This window comes from Canis lupus, chromosome 5 (genome assembly GCF_048164855.1).
Source record: "Canis lupus baileyi chromosome 5, mCanLup2.hap1, whole genome shotgun sequence".
Lineage (NCBI taxonomy): Eukaryota > Metazoa > Chordata > Mammalia > Carnivora > Canidae > Canis > Canis lupus.
The window spans coordinates 24,469,979-24,486,955 of NC_132842.1; the positions used below are offsets into that span (position 1 = coordinate 24,469,979).

The following is a 16,977-nucleotide window of genomic DNA, read 5'->3' on the forward strand; positions in this document are numbered from 1 at the left end:
TTTATACATTTTTCTCATTCAGGACTCACTAAGACCTTCTAATATAAATATTATGATGATGAAGATGTCAATATTATTATTTCTTTCCATTAAGGAAACTGATACTCAGAGAGACCCAGTTATTTGTCCATATTTACCTAGCTAATAAGAGGCAGAGCTGAGATTTACATAAGGGGATGCTTTCGACTGATTTATTTAGTGACAGATCCATAAACAGAGATCTTAAAGCAAGGGAATACATAGACCAATAGATTCAAATATTAATGCATTTTTTTCACATCACCAATAAAAAAGCACACATTTAAATATACTACCGACATTTTTGTTGGGCTTTTTCCTGTCATTAAAATGCCATATTCTTCCTACTGGGAAGTTAATGTTTGGGAAGAAAGTGGTTCACCTGCGTAAGAGTAGCCTCTATTAAAAAAAAAAAAAAAAAAAAAAAAAGAGTAGTCTCTATTGTTCAAAAGAAAGCCACAGGCCCAAAATGGCACCATTTAGGTTAAGGCCCCAAGTCAATAAACCAAGACTTAATACCTAACTTAACTGCAGTTTCAATTTTCCAGGAATGTATTTTTTAATCAGTCAGTATAGCATTTCCTGGTCAATACTAGGAAATTTACTGATAGACCCTTTCTATCCCTTTTAGGATGGCAAGCTTGCCTCAACAATGCATTCCTGCTAATAAGTTCCTTTCTTTTTCTTTTCCAGTGCTCTCTTTTTGCCTTAAAAAACCTTTCTTTTGTTTAGCTCATCTCTACTTGCTAGATGGGATGCTGCCCAACTCATGAATCATTTAATAAAGCCAACTAGATCTTCACATTTACTCAGCTGAATTCTGGGGTTTTTTTTAACACGATATAAAACAAAGTCACATGAACTTCTAGGGAGTATCCCAAATCTGGGGAGAGCTACTGCTCTCAAGGAAGAACCAGAATGTGGCGAATTATGAAACAAACAGTATAGCAAGGAACTAGGAAAGATTACATTTAGGTAATCAGGAATAAATGAGGAGCCAGCAGTTGAAACTGCTTAAGCCACCAGTCTCATGGCAGACAGTAACAGCCAAAGCTGTAAAACTTCTGGTCACTGATGTGGGAAGCAAAGGCAAAAGAAAAAGTTATATTTTCATACTACTTACTGCCCATTGACACATCCTTAAAACAGGCAGTGACATTCCCCAAGGAACTCAGCTGCCTGGATGTTAATACTTTGCTAAGGGCAAGAGGCAATCTTAGCCCGGCCCTCAGAATCCTGTAAGTTTCCTTTAACATATAAAAATTCCTTTGGAAGCTTCCTTTTGCTCTACCCCTCTAAGATCCATGCTGGCAATCACTCCCCAAGCATATGGCCCACTGATACACATCTGAAGAGTCTCATGACAGAGTTTTTTTCCATACAGTAATAAATAACCTTTTTTTCTAAAAAAAAAAAAAAGATTTTTATTTATTTATTCATGAGAGACACAGAGAGAGAGAGAGAGAGAGAGAGACACAGGCAGAGGGAGAAGCAGGCTCCCTAAGGGAGCCCGATGCAGGACTCAATCCCAGGATCTTGGGATCACGACCTGAGCAAGACAGATGCTCAACCACTGAGCCACCCAGGCATCCCATAAATAACCTTTTCCTAACAACAGCTAGCCCCCTCAGGATTCTGGAACTCTTGTTTCCAAAATACCTTGGAGGCTTGTGCTGTCCGTAACCTCCTCCCAACTTGAAAGTATATAATCAACCGCCCATCACAACCCCAGTACAGCTCTTTCTGCCCACAGGTTCTGTCCCAGTGCTTTAATAGAACCACCTTTTTGCACTGACATCTCAAGAAATCTTTCTTGGCCGTCAGCTCTGAACCCCAACATTTTCCTACATCCGTCGCCAGCTAGGACAGAGAAAAATTGTCCATGTGCTTCCAGACTGGATGCTTTTAAAAATGTTGGTACAAAAAAGGCCTACAGTGTCCTATAAAAATGTTCAGGCAAAAAAAAAAAAAAAAAAAAAAAAAAAAAAACCAACAACCCTACTAATGCAGAGACTAATTTCATTGAACAGTGGACATGTTACATTTACATGTGCCTTACAGGTTCGAGTCAAGTTTCGACCTGAGTATTCAGCTTTTTTATTTCTCCCCTCTTCTGATAATCTCCAGCCTCACTGGCAAGCAGAAATAATCCGCCGGGGGTGACAGTGTCATGGTGTGACCCAACTATACTTGTCTTAGGCCTGGCACAAGTTCCAGTTCACTTACATGTGCATTTATCTGCCGGCAGAGTCGATGGCAGGACAGAGCCCACAGGGACCATCTGCTGCCCTCCCCCAGCATCCCTCGAAATGAAGACAAGGTGGGAGTTTCTCCTAGAGACGGGAGCAGAGTGTACTTCTCGGTGGGCCCACTGGAGTGTTTTCAGGAAGCACCATTTGGACCTCGTGCATGAAAAAGCAAAAGAGGCACCCCGAATACAGGCGCCCTGCAATGGCAGCATCGGGTTCCACTGTGAGGATGGAGATGCTCAGTCTGGTGCCATGGCTGCCCGAGTCCCCAGTCCCACCCCATGGCTCACCTGGCCTGCCACCACCCCCGCTTCCTAGACCACAGGCGGACCTTCATGTTAGCCTGCGATCCCCACTCCCCTCACCCCCTTCCTCACCCATCAGGCACTCGAGGTACTCACAGCTGCATGACCAAGTACAAGTGATTGGGGCTTTCGTAAATGTCTTCCAGGGCAACGATGTTTTCATGCTTGATCCTGAAAGGGGAAAAAAAAAACCACAAACAGAAGAGTGAGTATGATCAGACACGAAGGCTTTTTAAAAACAGATGTTGTTATAGCAAAAAAAAAGTTCTAAGGATCCAAACTTCCTAAGGTGACACTGGAGACTCCGCTCAGTCTTGGCCCCAAACTCCCTTCCAGACCCCTGTCATGTGCGGGACTCCGGTGCAGGCAGAGGAAACCTCCACTGACCCCTCACTGGGGACCTAGTCACCACCACCACCAAAGGCCATCCTCAAGGACCCCAGCAAACTGGACTGCTTCTAATCAAAATGTGGTTCCCGAACATGGTGACAGCATCTCCCGGGAGCCTGTTAGAAAGGAAATATCAGAAAGGGAGACAGAACGTAAAGACTGCTAACTCTGGGAAACGAACTAGGGGTGTTGGAAGGGGAGGAGGGCGGGGGGTGGGAGTGAATGGGTGACGGGCACTGGGGGTTATTCTGTATGTTAGTAAATTGAACACCAATAAAATAAATAAATAAATAAATAAATAAATAAATAAATAAATAAATAAATAAATAAATAAAAAAGAAAGGCAAATTCTCAGGCCCTACCCTGGTCGAACAGATTCTGAATCCCTGAGGGGCAGAGCCCAGGAACTGGTTTTGTAAGTTCCTCAGATGATCCGTATGCACAAAGCAGAAATTCTATAGTCAACTCATGCTTTTCTTTCTTTTTTTTTTAAGATTGTATTTATTTATTTATTCATGAGAGACACAGAGAGAGAGGCAGAGACACAGGCAGAGGGAGAAGCAGGCTCCCTGCAGGGAGTCCAATGTGGGACTTGATCCCAGGACCCCCGGATCACACCTTGAGCCAAAAGCAGACGCTCAACCACTGAGCCACCCAGGGGCCCCAATCCATGCTTTTCAAGCTTCAGTGTACATGTGAGTCACCAGGGATCCTGGTTGCACTGCCCATTTTGATTCAGTGGAGCCAGGGCAGGCCTGAGCATCTGCATTTCTTTTTTTTTTTTAAAGATTTTATTTATTTATTTGACAGAAAGAGCACAGCAGGGGGAGCGACAGAGGCAGAGGGAGAAGCAGACTCCCCACCGAGCAGAGAGCCCGATGCAGGACTCGATCCCAGGACCCTGAGATCATGACCTGAGCTGAAGGCAGACGCTTAACCAACTGAGCCACCCAGGCCCTAGAGCATCTGCATTTCTAAGAGTAGCAAAGTCCTAACTACAGAACCAAGAGAGAAGGACACAGCCTCACGCCGGCCCCTGGCATTACCCATTAGAGTAGCTTTCGCTCAGAATATAAGGCTTGCTAGTTATTTAAAGCATTTGCAAGAAGAATCATTTCATTACTCTACGAGCTAATGAACTCTTTCCAGAAGACTTTCACTGAAATGACTACTGAATCCCAGAAAAGCAAGTGTGTCATGTGCAGATTCCCCTGAACACCTGAAAGCAGGGACCGCGTCTCACTTATTTCGTTTCCCCTCCTACCCAGCATCCACCTGCTTAATAAATATCTCCTGGGTGAATGAATGATGCTCAAAAGCTGTCCCTACTGAACAGCAAGAACCATTATTCAGGGGAAATGGAGGCAATTTTCCCAAGTGTGAGCTGTCTTTCCCTCAAACGGAAGCTTATAAGGTGCAACAAATCAGAATATCATCTTTCCTCTGAGCAGATGAGAGAAGAGAACAAAACACTTCATTGAGGGTGGCTATGGTTTGCTCTGATTTCTACAGCTCTGAGTAGTCAGTGTGGTTGTCTGGAGGAGCAGAGAGGAAAGAGTGTATGCGATTCACATTCATCTGACTCCCGTGCACAGAGCGACAGCCCAATATTTATTTGTTAGCGGTGGTTACTCTGATACCTGAGCAAAATAATATCCACATTATAGAAATTACTTTTATAACATAGTATTATTATAGAAATAGTAATATAAACATATTATATATAATAATATATAAATAATAGTATATTATAGGAACCAACTAAATATGCTACCAAGGAAACCATGACGAATTAAGTTAGAACTGCCGAGGTCCTGGATGTTTATGGAATGATCATTACTGGATATCCTGAAAGAATGATGACCACAAAAAGTATACAGCATATGGATGCTCCTGGTTTAATTTTTAAAGATTCACAATTAGAATCCCCCCAACCCAGGGGCACAAGCATTTTCTTTCAGTGAAGAAAGAATTTGGGGGTGTGCTAAGAGCATAGGCTCATGGGGATATGAAATAGTAGGGTTTACATGAAGGGTTGCCAGATAAAATGCAGGGGACCCCTGGGTTATGTTTCATTCTAGATAAACAACACTTTTTTTTGGTGTAAGTATGTCCTGAATATATTGCATTGTTGTTTATCTGAAATTCAAAAGTGACTGGGCACCCTGCATTTTCACGTGCTAAATCTGGCCACCCTAGTACATGAATCCCTGTCAATGGGTCTCTCAACTGAGCTTCGAGATTTGTACCTGCTGTCCCACCTCCCCTCAGAGGTTGAGCCAGGAAGGCTGTTTGAGCTCTGGAATACAGCCATTAATACAGATTCCACTACATACAAAGACTCAACTATGCGCAAAGCACTTGCCCAGCCAACACTGGAGACTCCAATAAATTAAGAATATAATCCCTTCTTTGGATGCAAGGGATAGAGAAATTAAAGTCTACTTAACCTGCCATGTCTTACATGACTTCTTGCAGTGGCTCGGATGATACTGCTCCTGACTCTCCCACTCAACTAATAAATCTCCCCCCTCAACTAATAAAAATAAATCAAGCAGTCAACCCGATCGTCATTTCCTGAGTTTTGCTATGTCTCTGAAAGAATATAAGAAAAAAATAAAATAAAATTTTGCCCTCAAAAAACCTAGCATCTAGCTGGAGAGACCCACGGAGCAGTTAGGAAAAAATTAAATGCTAAACTGTAGCATTGCTGTTAAGTTCAGAAAAAGCAAGGCTACAGACCCGGAAGTACAGTGAAGGCCTCAAAAAGTGATGAGCATAGTGCTGGATGAGTGATGTTTGAAGAGTATACTTCAGAAATTTCAAAAAAATCCTCAAATGGCCTCTTAAATGTCTCTTAAGTGGCTTTAACTAACTTGTAGATGTTGGAACGTGATAGAAGAAAAAAACATTCTGGCCCCCAACAGCTGTTCATAGGTACTTTATTCCACCCTCAGACTCTTAAGACATACAGAAATCGAGCTTGAAGTTTTAACAATGGGTACCTAGGTTACCTTCACAAACGTCATAGGAATATCCACCTACATATGTCTGGGCACCCACCACATACCAGGCACCGCACAAGGAATCCCCAAAGTACCAGGGCAGCCCTCAAGGAGCTCCCACAGGTGGGTTTCCAGGTGCAGCAAGGATACTCCACAATAAGCCTCTCTTTATCACCAGGAATCAGCCTCCTTGTACTTATTAGTGACTCCTGAGCATGACACAGAACAAGCTTAATACCTTCTTGTCATACTCCTACAAGTATTTGACTTAGTGTTTCTCCCTGGGGCCAACCAATCCTCCTCCAATGTGGTTTGCGTTCCTCTCGCCTTGCTATTATCACTCTCCTTTGTCCAGAACTGAGAGCAGTGATCTCAGTATAAATGAGACCACCAAGAATGAGGTATTATATAAGAGAGATGAACTCTTAACCATCATGAGTGGATGTTACACTTTTATAAATAAGGCCTAATATTAGGTTCATCTTATTTAAAGCAGTTGCACAAACTATGGGCATATGAAGAACATAAGCTCCATGGAGGTAGGGCTTTTTAAACTATTTTGTTCACTACCATCTCCCTACTGCCAAGAGAAGTGCACGGCAGCTGATACTTTCATACATACTTGTTGAATGAATGAATGAATGAATGAATGAATGAATGAATATTAAGTGTTGGGTCAATAAAATGACCAGATCAGTTTTACCTAAACTTCTACTAAACAAGATCTCTTTTCCTATCCAGTCGAGCTTTTGAGCTTCAAGTCTCCACCTTCAGATTCATTAAATTCAATCTCTTAGGTTCTCATGCAGTGTTTCAGATCATCAAGACTATTCTGAGAATTTATCCTCCTGTCTATTATATTTACTATCCCTCTCAACTTTGGGCCATCTACATATCGGGTTGGTTGGTACACATCCATCTCCTCTTTTTTTTTTTTGGAGTGAGACAGAGCATATGCGCATGCGTGTGCATGTGCACAGGTGGCGAGGGGGAGAGAGAGAATTTTAAGCAGGCTCCATGTCCAGCACAGAGCTTGATCTCACAACCCTAAGATCCTGACATTAGTCAAAATTAAGAGTCAGAGACTTAACCAACTGAGCTACTCAGGTGCCCTTCATCCCATACGTCTTGATCCAAATTCCTAAAGTCTTAAATGGGAAGGTTACATGTCAGAGCTGGCCTCTGGTATCACACTAGAGACCCCCATCAAGATAACCATGACATGAATCAGCTGGCTTCGACTGCTACCAAGCTGTAAACCCAGCAGGACTATCATCTAGCCTATATTTCACCATCTTACCCATAAGGAGACAATTAGACTCCTTGCTGAAATGGCATTCCTCAGATTTACACACCACGTAATACTATTTAAAAGGGAAATGGAACGTTTGGGAAGATTTGTTCTTAGTAAACCCATGGTGGCTCCTAGCAACCACTACAGTCTTTACTAAATGATCACAAACCATCTGCTTAATTTACTGTTCCAGACTTGTGCTGAGCACTGAAGTCAAACTTCCCAATCTATACATCTCATAGCTTACCTGTTTTATGTTTGGAAATTTTGCCAACATCTTTTATATTCTTTTCTCAAACATTTCACCTGTGACTCTTTTGTGATAAGTACAATTTCCTCAGTCTCTTGGAATGTGAGACATCTAAATCTAGGGACGAACTAATATTAACACTTTCTTTAGGCCCTACTTACATAGCTGTTTTATATGAGCCATTTCCTGAGTGTTAACTAAAGGCACACCTTGGAGATATTGCTGGTTTGGTTCCAGATCACCACAATACAGTGAATAGTACAACAAAGAGAATCAAATGAATTTTTTGGTTTCCCAGTACATATAAAAGTTAGGTTTATACTATATTGCAGTCCAGTAAGTGTGAAATAGCATTATGTCCAAAAAATAATGTACATACATTAGTTTAAAAAATACCTATTGCTAGGTGATAGCTGGCTCAGTCGGTAAAGCATGCAACTCATGATCTTGGGGTCGTGAGTTCAAGCCCCATGTTGGGCCTAGAGTTTACTTACAAAAATACGTGATTGTTAAAAAAATATGTTAGCCATCACCTGAGCTTTCAACAAGTCATAATTTTGTTGCTGGTGGAGGGTCTCACCTCAATGTTAAAGGTGGCTGACTGATCAGGGTGGTGATTGCTGAAGGTTGGGTTGGCTATGGTAATTTCTTAAAATAAAACAACAAAGAAATTTGTTGTGATTGACTCTTCTTTTCATGAATGATTTCTCTGTAGTGTGTGATGCTGTTGGATAGCATTTTTACCCACAGTAGAACGTCTTTCAAAAGAGGAGTCAGTTCTCTCAAACCCTACTGCTGCTTTACCAACTAGATTCATATAATATCTAAATCCTTTGCTGTCATTTCAACAACCCTCACAGTATGTTCCTTAGGAGTAGATTCCATCTCAAGGAAATATTTTCTTTGCTCGTCCATAAGAAGCAATGCCTCATCCATGAAAATTTTATCATAAAATTGACATAAGTCAGTCATGTCTTCAGGCTTCAATTCAAATTCTGATTTTCTTGCTATTTCCACCATATCTGCAGTAACTTCCTCCACTGTTATCTTAAGGCCCTCAAAGTTATTCAAGATAGTTAAAATCACTTCTTCCAAACTCCTGTTTTTGTTTATGCTCTGACTTCTTTCCAGAATCAGAAATGTTCTTCATGGCATTTAGAATGGTGAATCCTTTTTCCAGAAGGTTTTCAATTTACTTTGCCCAAATCCATGAGAGGAATCACTGTTTATGGGAGCTATACCCTTACATAAAAATGTTTTTCTTAAATAATAAGACTTGAAAGTCAAAATGACTCCTTGATCCATGGGCTACAGAACGATGTTGTATTAACAGGCATGAAAACACCATTAATCTCACAGTGCACATCTCCATCAGAGCTTTTGGGAGACCAGGTGCATTGCCAATGAGCAGTCATATTTTGAAAGGAATCCTTTTGTCAGGTCTCAACAGCAGGATTAAAATAGTCAATAACTATGTTGTAAACAAATGTGCTGTCATTCAGGCTTTGTTGTTCCATTGAAAGAACACAGAGTATGGGGTGCCCAGGTGGCTCAGTGGTTGAGCGTCTGCCTTTGGCTCAGGTCGGGATCCTGGGGTCCTGGGATAGAGTTCCGCATCGGGCTCCCTGCATGGAGCCTGCTTCTCCCTCTGCCTGTGTCTCTGCCTCTCTCTCTGTGCCTCTCATGAATAAATAAATAAAACCTCAAAAAAAAAAAAAAAAGGAAGGAAGGAAGGACACAGAGAATATTTAGGATAATTCTTAAAAGCCTCAGATTTTTGAAATGATAAGGGCTTCATGTGAAAGTCACCAGCTGCATGATACCCTAACAAAGGAGTCAGCCTATTCTTTGAAACTTTGAAGCCAGGCACTGATTTCTCCTCTCCAACTATGACAGTCCTGGGTGGCATATTCTTCCAATAGAAGCCTGTTTCATCTACACTGAAACTCTTGTTTAATGCATCCATCTTCATCCATTATCTCAGTTGGATCTTCTGGATAACTTGCTGCAGCTTCTACATCAGCACCTGCTGCCTCACCTCATGCTTTGCTGTCATGGAGATGGCTTCTTTCCTTAAATGCCATGATGCAATCTCTACTAGCTTCAAACTTTTCTTCTGCAGGTTCCTCATCCTTCTCAGCCTTCAGAGAATTGAAGAGCATAAGGACCTGGCTCCGGGTGAGGCTGTGGCTTGAGGGAATGTTGTGTCTGGTTTATTCTTCTCTCCAAACCACTAAAACTTTCTCCCCATCAGCAAATCAGGCTCTTTCGCTTTCTTAGCATTTGTGTGTTCACTGGAGTAGCACCTTTAATTTCCTTCAAGAACTTTTCCTTTGCATTTATAACTTGGCTAATTGTTTGGCCTGAGGGACCTCGCTTTCAGACTCTCTCAGCTTCCGGCCTAAGTTTAATCATTTCTAGCTTGTGATTTATAGTGAGAGAGCTGCAATTCTTCCTTTCACTTGAAGACTGAGAGGCCATTCCATGATTATTAATTGACCTAACTTCAGGACTGTTGTGTTTCATGGAACAGGACAGCCTGAGGAGCAGAGAGGTGGGGGAAGGGCAAGTCAAGGATGGAGCAGTCAGGACACACATGACATTAAGGATCAAGCTTGCCGTTTTGTACGGCGTGATTTGTGGTGCTCCCAAAACAATTACAATAGTAACAGCAAAGATCACTGATCACAGATCACCGTAACAAATATAACAATAATGGAAAAGATTGAAATACTGCAGGAAATATGAAAAAGTGATCCAGAGACACAAAGCAAGCAAATGCTGGTGGAAAAATGGTACGGTTAGACTTTCTCCACATGGGGTTGCCACACGTCTTCAGTTTTGTTAGTAAAAAACAAACAGAAAACACAATAAATGCAAACTGTAATAAAATGAGTTATGCCCTGAGGCACTTAGTAGCTCAGTCGGTTGAGCATCTCACTCTTGATGTTGTGAGTTCAAGGCCTATGTTGGGCTCCACTCTGGGTATGGAGCCTAATTTAAAAAAAAAAAAAAAAAGAAGTATGCTATAGGTATTAAGACCATAACTAAGTATTTTTCATTATTGTGTTTAATACACCAATCCTATCAAGCAGCTGTGAGACAATACTGGTCTCTACCCCTGGTTGCTGGCACAGAGCTCCTGAACTCCTTGTAATTTCCTAAGTGATAAGAATACTAGGAGCATCACTTATTCTAATATTTGGTCTTTCACTGCACCCCTGACACAGGGATTCTAAAACTTGTAAATTTCTGGGTAACAGGAGTGTCTTTTGCTCTAATGAAACTACCTGACTGGGGTCCTGGATGGCTGCTTGGTCAGAGCTGGTCACTGGAAAAACCAGGGTCATGACTGGAATACTCAGCCCTATCCCCCTCTTCTCTGGAGAGGAGAGAAGGGCTGAAAACAGTTAATGATCCATCATATCTACATGATGAAACTTCCATGATATCCCAAAAGTATAGGCCTCAGAGAGTTTCCAAGTGGGCAAACACATGCATTCTGGGAGGATGACACACCCCAAATCCATAGAGACAGAAGGTTCTATGCTTGGGACTCTCCCAGATCTCACCCTGTGTCTCTCGTCATCTGACTGTTGATCTGTATCCTTTACCATATCCTTTAATGAACTGGTAAAAATAGACCTGAGCTCGGTGAGCCACTCTAGCAAACTAATGGAATCCAAGGAAGGGGTTGTTGGAACCTCCACTCTGGAGGTTGGTCTTCCAGAGCTGGTTGGTCAGAAACACAAAATGACAACCTGGGCTTGCACCAGTGTATGTTTGTGTGCTGGGGGCATTCCTGTGGGACTGCGCCTCGACCTATGGGATCTGACTCTACCTCTGGGAAGACACAGTTAGAACAGAGTTAAATTGTAGGACACCCAGATGGTGTCCAAGAATTGCTTGATGTGGGGGAAACCCACACACATTTAGTAACGAGAAACAGACCTTTGCAGTGTTCCATGTAAATAATAAAGGAAGATACAGAGAGAAGAATCACAAAATGGGGAAGAACTGGGGTTTTCCCTACACAGGAGAGAGTAAAATGGAAAAACTTAGTTTAGTCTATTATTCCCCCTCATTTGTAAAAGAGGAACACTAGGATTCCAAGATATTAAGTACATATTTCAAGGTCACACAACTGGGGATAGAAATCACTAAGAGTCTAACTCCCAAGCCCATGTTAAAGCACTTATACTATAACTTTCCAGTAACTATGTTATACTGAGAATATGGAAGAGCCCATATAAATTCAGTTATTTGTATGAAATCCTGACACCTAAAGTCAGGGTATTAAATTTCATTACTAAGGATATAATATCCAACTTCTGGAGGTATGGAGATTGGAACTATTCTGAACACTACTGGAAGCTCTCAAGATATTTGGTTATAAATATCCTCACATATGAAATCCCAGGGGGTCAAAGTGAACTAGAGGAAGAGATACTCAGAAGCAGAAGGAATAGTTAGGAGTCCAGAAATTATTATAATTAGAAAAGGCCTAGGGGCGCCTGGATGGCTCAGTCATTGAGTGACGGACTCTTAGTTTTGGTTCAGGTCATGATCTCATGGGTCGTGGGACTGAGCCCCCGTGTCAGCCTCTGCACTCAGTGGGGAGTCTGCTTGAGGATTCTCCCCTCTGCCCCTCCCCTAGCTCGCGTGTGCTCTTTCTCTCTCTCTCTCTCTCTCTCATAAATAAATAAATATTTTTAAAAAAAGAAAGAAAGGGCCTTTCATCAGCCCAGATCTGCTAGTGTCATCAAAAAGAAGAATAAAGTGGAGAGAAGGGGCGGGGATGTCAGCTATAAGCAAATGGAAAATCAAGGTACCATTAACCTTGCAGAGCTTATGTTGCTAAATCCTATAGATCAGCATTCAGTCTTTCTAAAATACGACCAAGAGGACCTTCATGCATAAGGAATGTTCATCTCCAAACAACAAACCTTTCTAAAATGCTCATATTTCAAAGAAGCAATATCATGAAAAACAACTGTAGGTATGAAAATAACCTCACTTAATTTTAATCACTTAGTATTTACCAGGCCCCAATTAAACATTAGCTGGTACAACCACGTACAGAATGTAGATGGTTTATATGGCAATCTATGCTAAAGTCTCCATAATCCCCAATAAAAGACAGATGAGCTGGATAGAGGGAAGTGGCTCAGGCTGAGAGAGAGAGGGAAGCTGAATGGGATCACAGCATATATGGACATTGATGCAGACGCCTGCGTGCATGGTAACTGACAGCCAAGCAAGAAATCCCCAGAAAGAGCCAGGAAAACATTTAAAAGTTAATTCATGCAACAAATCGTACCAAATGCACAAGCAGGCCCTGTTCCAAAGCCCCCAAGCTGGAGGGAACATCAAGACCCAGAGAACAGGCTCTCTATTGAACACACATGCCTCTTTGAAACAGCCACACCATTTCTCCCTCCAGTTAATTCTTCACAGTTCAAGAATCCCCAAATTTTGAACTTCATGTAAAACAAGGAATGTTAGAAAAACACAGAAGAGGAGAGAAAGGAAAGTTCAGCATATTGTTTCTCTCATCCTATCATGGCTCATTGAGCTGGATGGGGGTAGATTGTGGCAGCAATAACGAGTATAATGAAAATTATCAGAAGAAAGAAAAGGCAACAAAACACCTTTCTCTTGTGTGGTCACTGGAAATGGTCGCTTATCTACTCAGATTAAAGGAGTCGCTGGAGGGCAAGAGATGGACAGGAGACAAGGTGATTATTAATGATGATAGATGAGAGGATGGGAGGACCAGATACCCCAGCAGGGGCTCAACACAGAAGTTATGACAATGAGCTGTGACTGATTTCCTGTCCTCTCTCAACACTTCTGCATTAATTGTCCAGTCAGGAAAACGCCCCTCTCAGGAGAAAAGCAAGCACCTCTTTTAGACAAAGATTGTAAAGGACTAGGCCTTTCACTATCCACCATGACGTTTTTCTAAATGGTCTGGAAAATTTAAATGTTATTCACAAAAAAGATGCTATGGTTCTCTGGCACGGGCAAATTGCCTCAAAAACATTCGAAGAATATTCTCATGTCTTGGCAAACACTCTTTGTCTAAGTAAACACTATGCTTTTTGGAAATAAAGCAAACCATTTCCTCCTTTCCTGGGTCAGATTATCGCCACCCCTCCTCCCGTTAAAAGCAGTACAGGAAATAATGCTGAGAAAAATCAGGATACCATCAGTCACAAGGGAAAGTGGTAGAGTTGAAATATTTGCCAGATGGTATTAAAAAATAATACCTTTCCTTTTTTTAACTTAACAGGCACATTCACAGATGTTTCTTCATTTCATTCTCACAACAGCTCCATGCAGTAGGTATTATTATTCCTACTTTATAGATGATCAGCCCCAGTTTATAATCACGTAATTGTTCTCCCTCCCTCGCTCTTGCTGTCTCACTACTCTCCATGCTGTCTCCTGAGCCATCATTCCACAAAACAGAAGTATCTAAACTTCTTAGCTTGAAATCTTCCATAGCTCCTCATAGTCCAAGATAAGATCCAAAAGACTTGACATGACTTACAAGGACCCCGTCGCTTGGTCCTTACCTACCCCTCCCACCTTCCACCATTGCCCCATACCGAAACTTTCCTAGGCCCAGTGCAGCTCTCGTACACCTGTGCACACCTTCTTTTCTGGCCACATAGGTGTGCTCATCCCTCTCGTATCTTCTCACCAAACTACACATGATACAAGACTCATTCTACATCATCCACTGAGAACCCTTTGCTATTCCTCATCTCCTGTAGGATGGATTCTCTTCTGGGCCAGCCCAATTCTTTTATCACTTTGCTGTTGTACTGCATTGTATCCACTGTCTGCATGGACATGTGTGTACATATTTAGATGCTTTTATATGCAGAGAAAAAAGTCTAGAAGGATACATATCAAACCAGTTACAAATACCTCAGAACATGTGCTAGAGGATTTTCATCTTGCAGTTTTACTGAACTGAGATTCTTCCTCTGAGCCAAAAAAACAGAAGAAAAATTATTTGAGTGACTATTTTCTCAGTTTTCCCAAGGAAAGTACCCTTCTAGTTGCATAGGAGAGAAAGTTAATTCCGAACATACAACAAACACCTTAGGGCATTAGGGCTCCATTCTCTCACTGAACCCAAGTATAGAAAGGTTGTCAGACTGTTGTACTGCCAGATTTTTACAAAGAAGTGCTTTTTTAAAAGTTCTTGATCAAAATCATTAAAGCTTGGTTCACCAAAATACATAATGCTGGACTAAAGAAATTCACACTAATTAGTCTAACTGCTCAAGACATCAAAAGATGAGGTTGGGTCTCAGTTCTCACACATCTAGCTGCAGGATTTTAGATGGGTCATTAAATACTTTCTGACCTGAATTCCTCATCTGTTAAATGAACATTAAAATATGTGGTCTCATCATCTATCAATAGAAATACACACATGTAGAGGTAAAATATGCTATGTGTACACATGTATGTACCATATTACATATAGAGAGAGATCGTGTCTAATAAGAATATAGGCTGGGGTACCTGGATGGCTCAGTCGGCTGAATGGCACTGTTAGTTTTGACTCCAACCATGATCCTGGTGATGTGGGATCAAGCCCAGCATAGGGCTTTGTGCTCAGCGTGGAGTCGGCTTGGGATTCTCTCCCTCCACCCCTGCCCCCGCTTGTGTGTGCTCTCTCTCTCAAATAAAATAAACAAAATCTTAAAAAGAAAGAAGGAAGGAAAGAGAGAGGGAGAAGAAAGAGGGAAAGAGGGGAAGGAAGGAAAGGCAGGCAGGCAGACAGACAAGAAAGAAAGAAATGAAGGAAGGCAGACAAGGAAGGAAGGAAGGAAAAAAAGAAGAAAGAAAGAAAGAAAGAAAGAAAGAAAGAAAGAAAGAAAGAAAGAAAGAAAGAGAAAGAAAGAAAGAAAGAAAGAAAGAAAGAAAGAAAGAAAGAAAGAAAGAAAAAGAAAGAGAGAGAGAGAGAGAGAAAATATATAAAAATATATAGGCTGCCTTGGGAAAGACGAGAATTCAAAATCCAAATCTTCAATCACTTCTGTTTGCTGCCAGCAGATGGAGCTGTAATCAATGGGAGACTAAGGAGCAAAGACTGGTAAGTAAATAAACTACATCTTAAAAATGCAAGGCAGTGTTGTTGTTAAGGAGTAAGTACCACATGTGATAGTCTCTCATTGTGAAATAAGTTTTGCTTTGAATTCTTAAAAACAAACAAACAAATAACAATTAAAACCCTTGTGCGCAGCTGATGATGTTTTTGTTTTTGTTTTTAAAAAAAGCATCTCAGGCATCCTTAGCACACTGTAGAACCCACAGGGTGGGGGGCAGGGGGGCGCCTGGCCAGCATTCCCTGATGGCCCTAGGGAGGCAGGGCTGGGGTCTGTAAGGGTACCCTGGGAAGGGCACCAACTTGGCTGACTCTGTCTCTATGGGATGGTTCGCTGGTCATGTCCCTTCCCAGGGTCTCAGTTTTCTCATCTAGAAATGAACTTGTCAAACAGGATCCTCGCTGAGGCCCTCTCTAATAATCAATGAATTTAAAATTATAATGAGGTAGAGTGTACTAAAGTATACATGGGTCCCCAAAGCTTGACCCTAAACCAGTATTCAGGGGTCCCTAGGATAGAGCTTGCTGCATGGAAGCATGGATGACAACACATGCATCAACAGGCTCTTCTGCATTGGTAACTTTGTCAAGTTAGACGTGGAATAGAATTCCTTAAGACAGGAAGCCATTTACACGGGAAAAAACCTCCTTTTCCTTCTCTTGCAGCCAGCCTTGACAATGCTATGGATGGACAAAGAAACGGCCAACTAATTTGCTTATGTCCAGAATAGCTCCAGCCAAGGCCTAGTGGTCTTTAGTCCAAAAGAGAAATAAGTTAGGTCCAATCAGTGGGCGAAGCCCAGTGCTTGGCACATACCAGCATTCAGTGAATGTTCTGAAGAACAAATAAATGAATGAACAGCTAATTCTGGCCTTACCAAAGTCTTACATGCCAAAGATACTCAAAAGCCGGATACCTGAGTACATTTACTTCAGAGGTCAGATTTAAAGGTAAGGTGTCCTGAGGACAAAGGTTCAAGTCTACTTGTCCAATACGTTAGTTTTCTCTGGAAAAGAGTATGAAAAATGAAGAAATGTCACCTGGTCACATTAGCTTCTATTATTTCTCAATCAGGCCTTACAACACTAAGACGTTTAAAACGTTATCATTTCTTTCTCCTAATTTTTTGGTAACCTCTTGCCAAAGGGTAATATACATTTTCTGGATGTTTCCACATGAGAATAGCTGTCTGGAGCCTTAGAGGCTGTCAAGGGGCTCGCCTGTCTCAGAACAGAGATGAGGCCTTGTAACTCTGATTTATTAGCTCTGCTGATATGCAAATACAGCATGCAAAGGTGTTCCAGGGTCACTGCAGAGAATGATAATGCGAATTT

General features: G+C 41.6%; 1 protein-coding gene across 2 annotated transcripts in view; it reads right to left on the reverse strand.

The window, feature by feature from the left end:
• Positions 1-16,977, reverse strand: part of CAMK1D (calcium/calmodulin dependent protein kinase ID) — a 432,276-nt gene that overhangs the window by 171,200 nt on the left and 244,099 nt on the right. For both annotated transcript variants that reach the window (XM_072825818.1, XM_072825817.1), the window contains exon 3: positions 2,669-2,743. In XM_072825818.1, the coding sequence (XP_072681919.1) occupies positions 2,669-2,743 (75 nt within the window). The remainder of the gene's footprint in view (positions 1-2,668; positions 2,744-16,977) is intronic.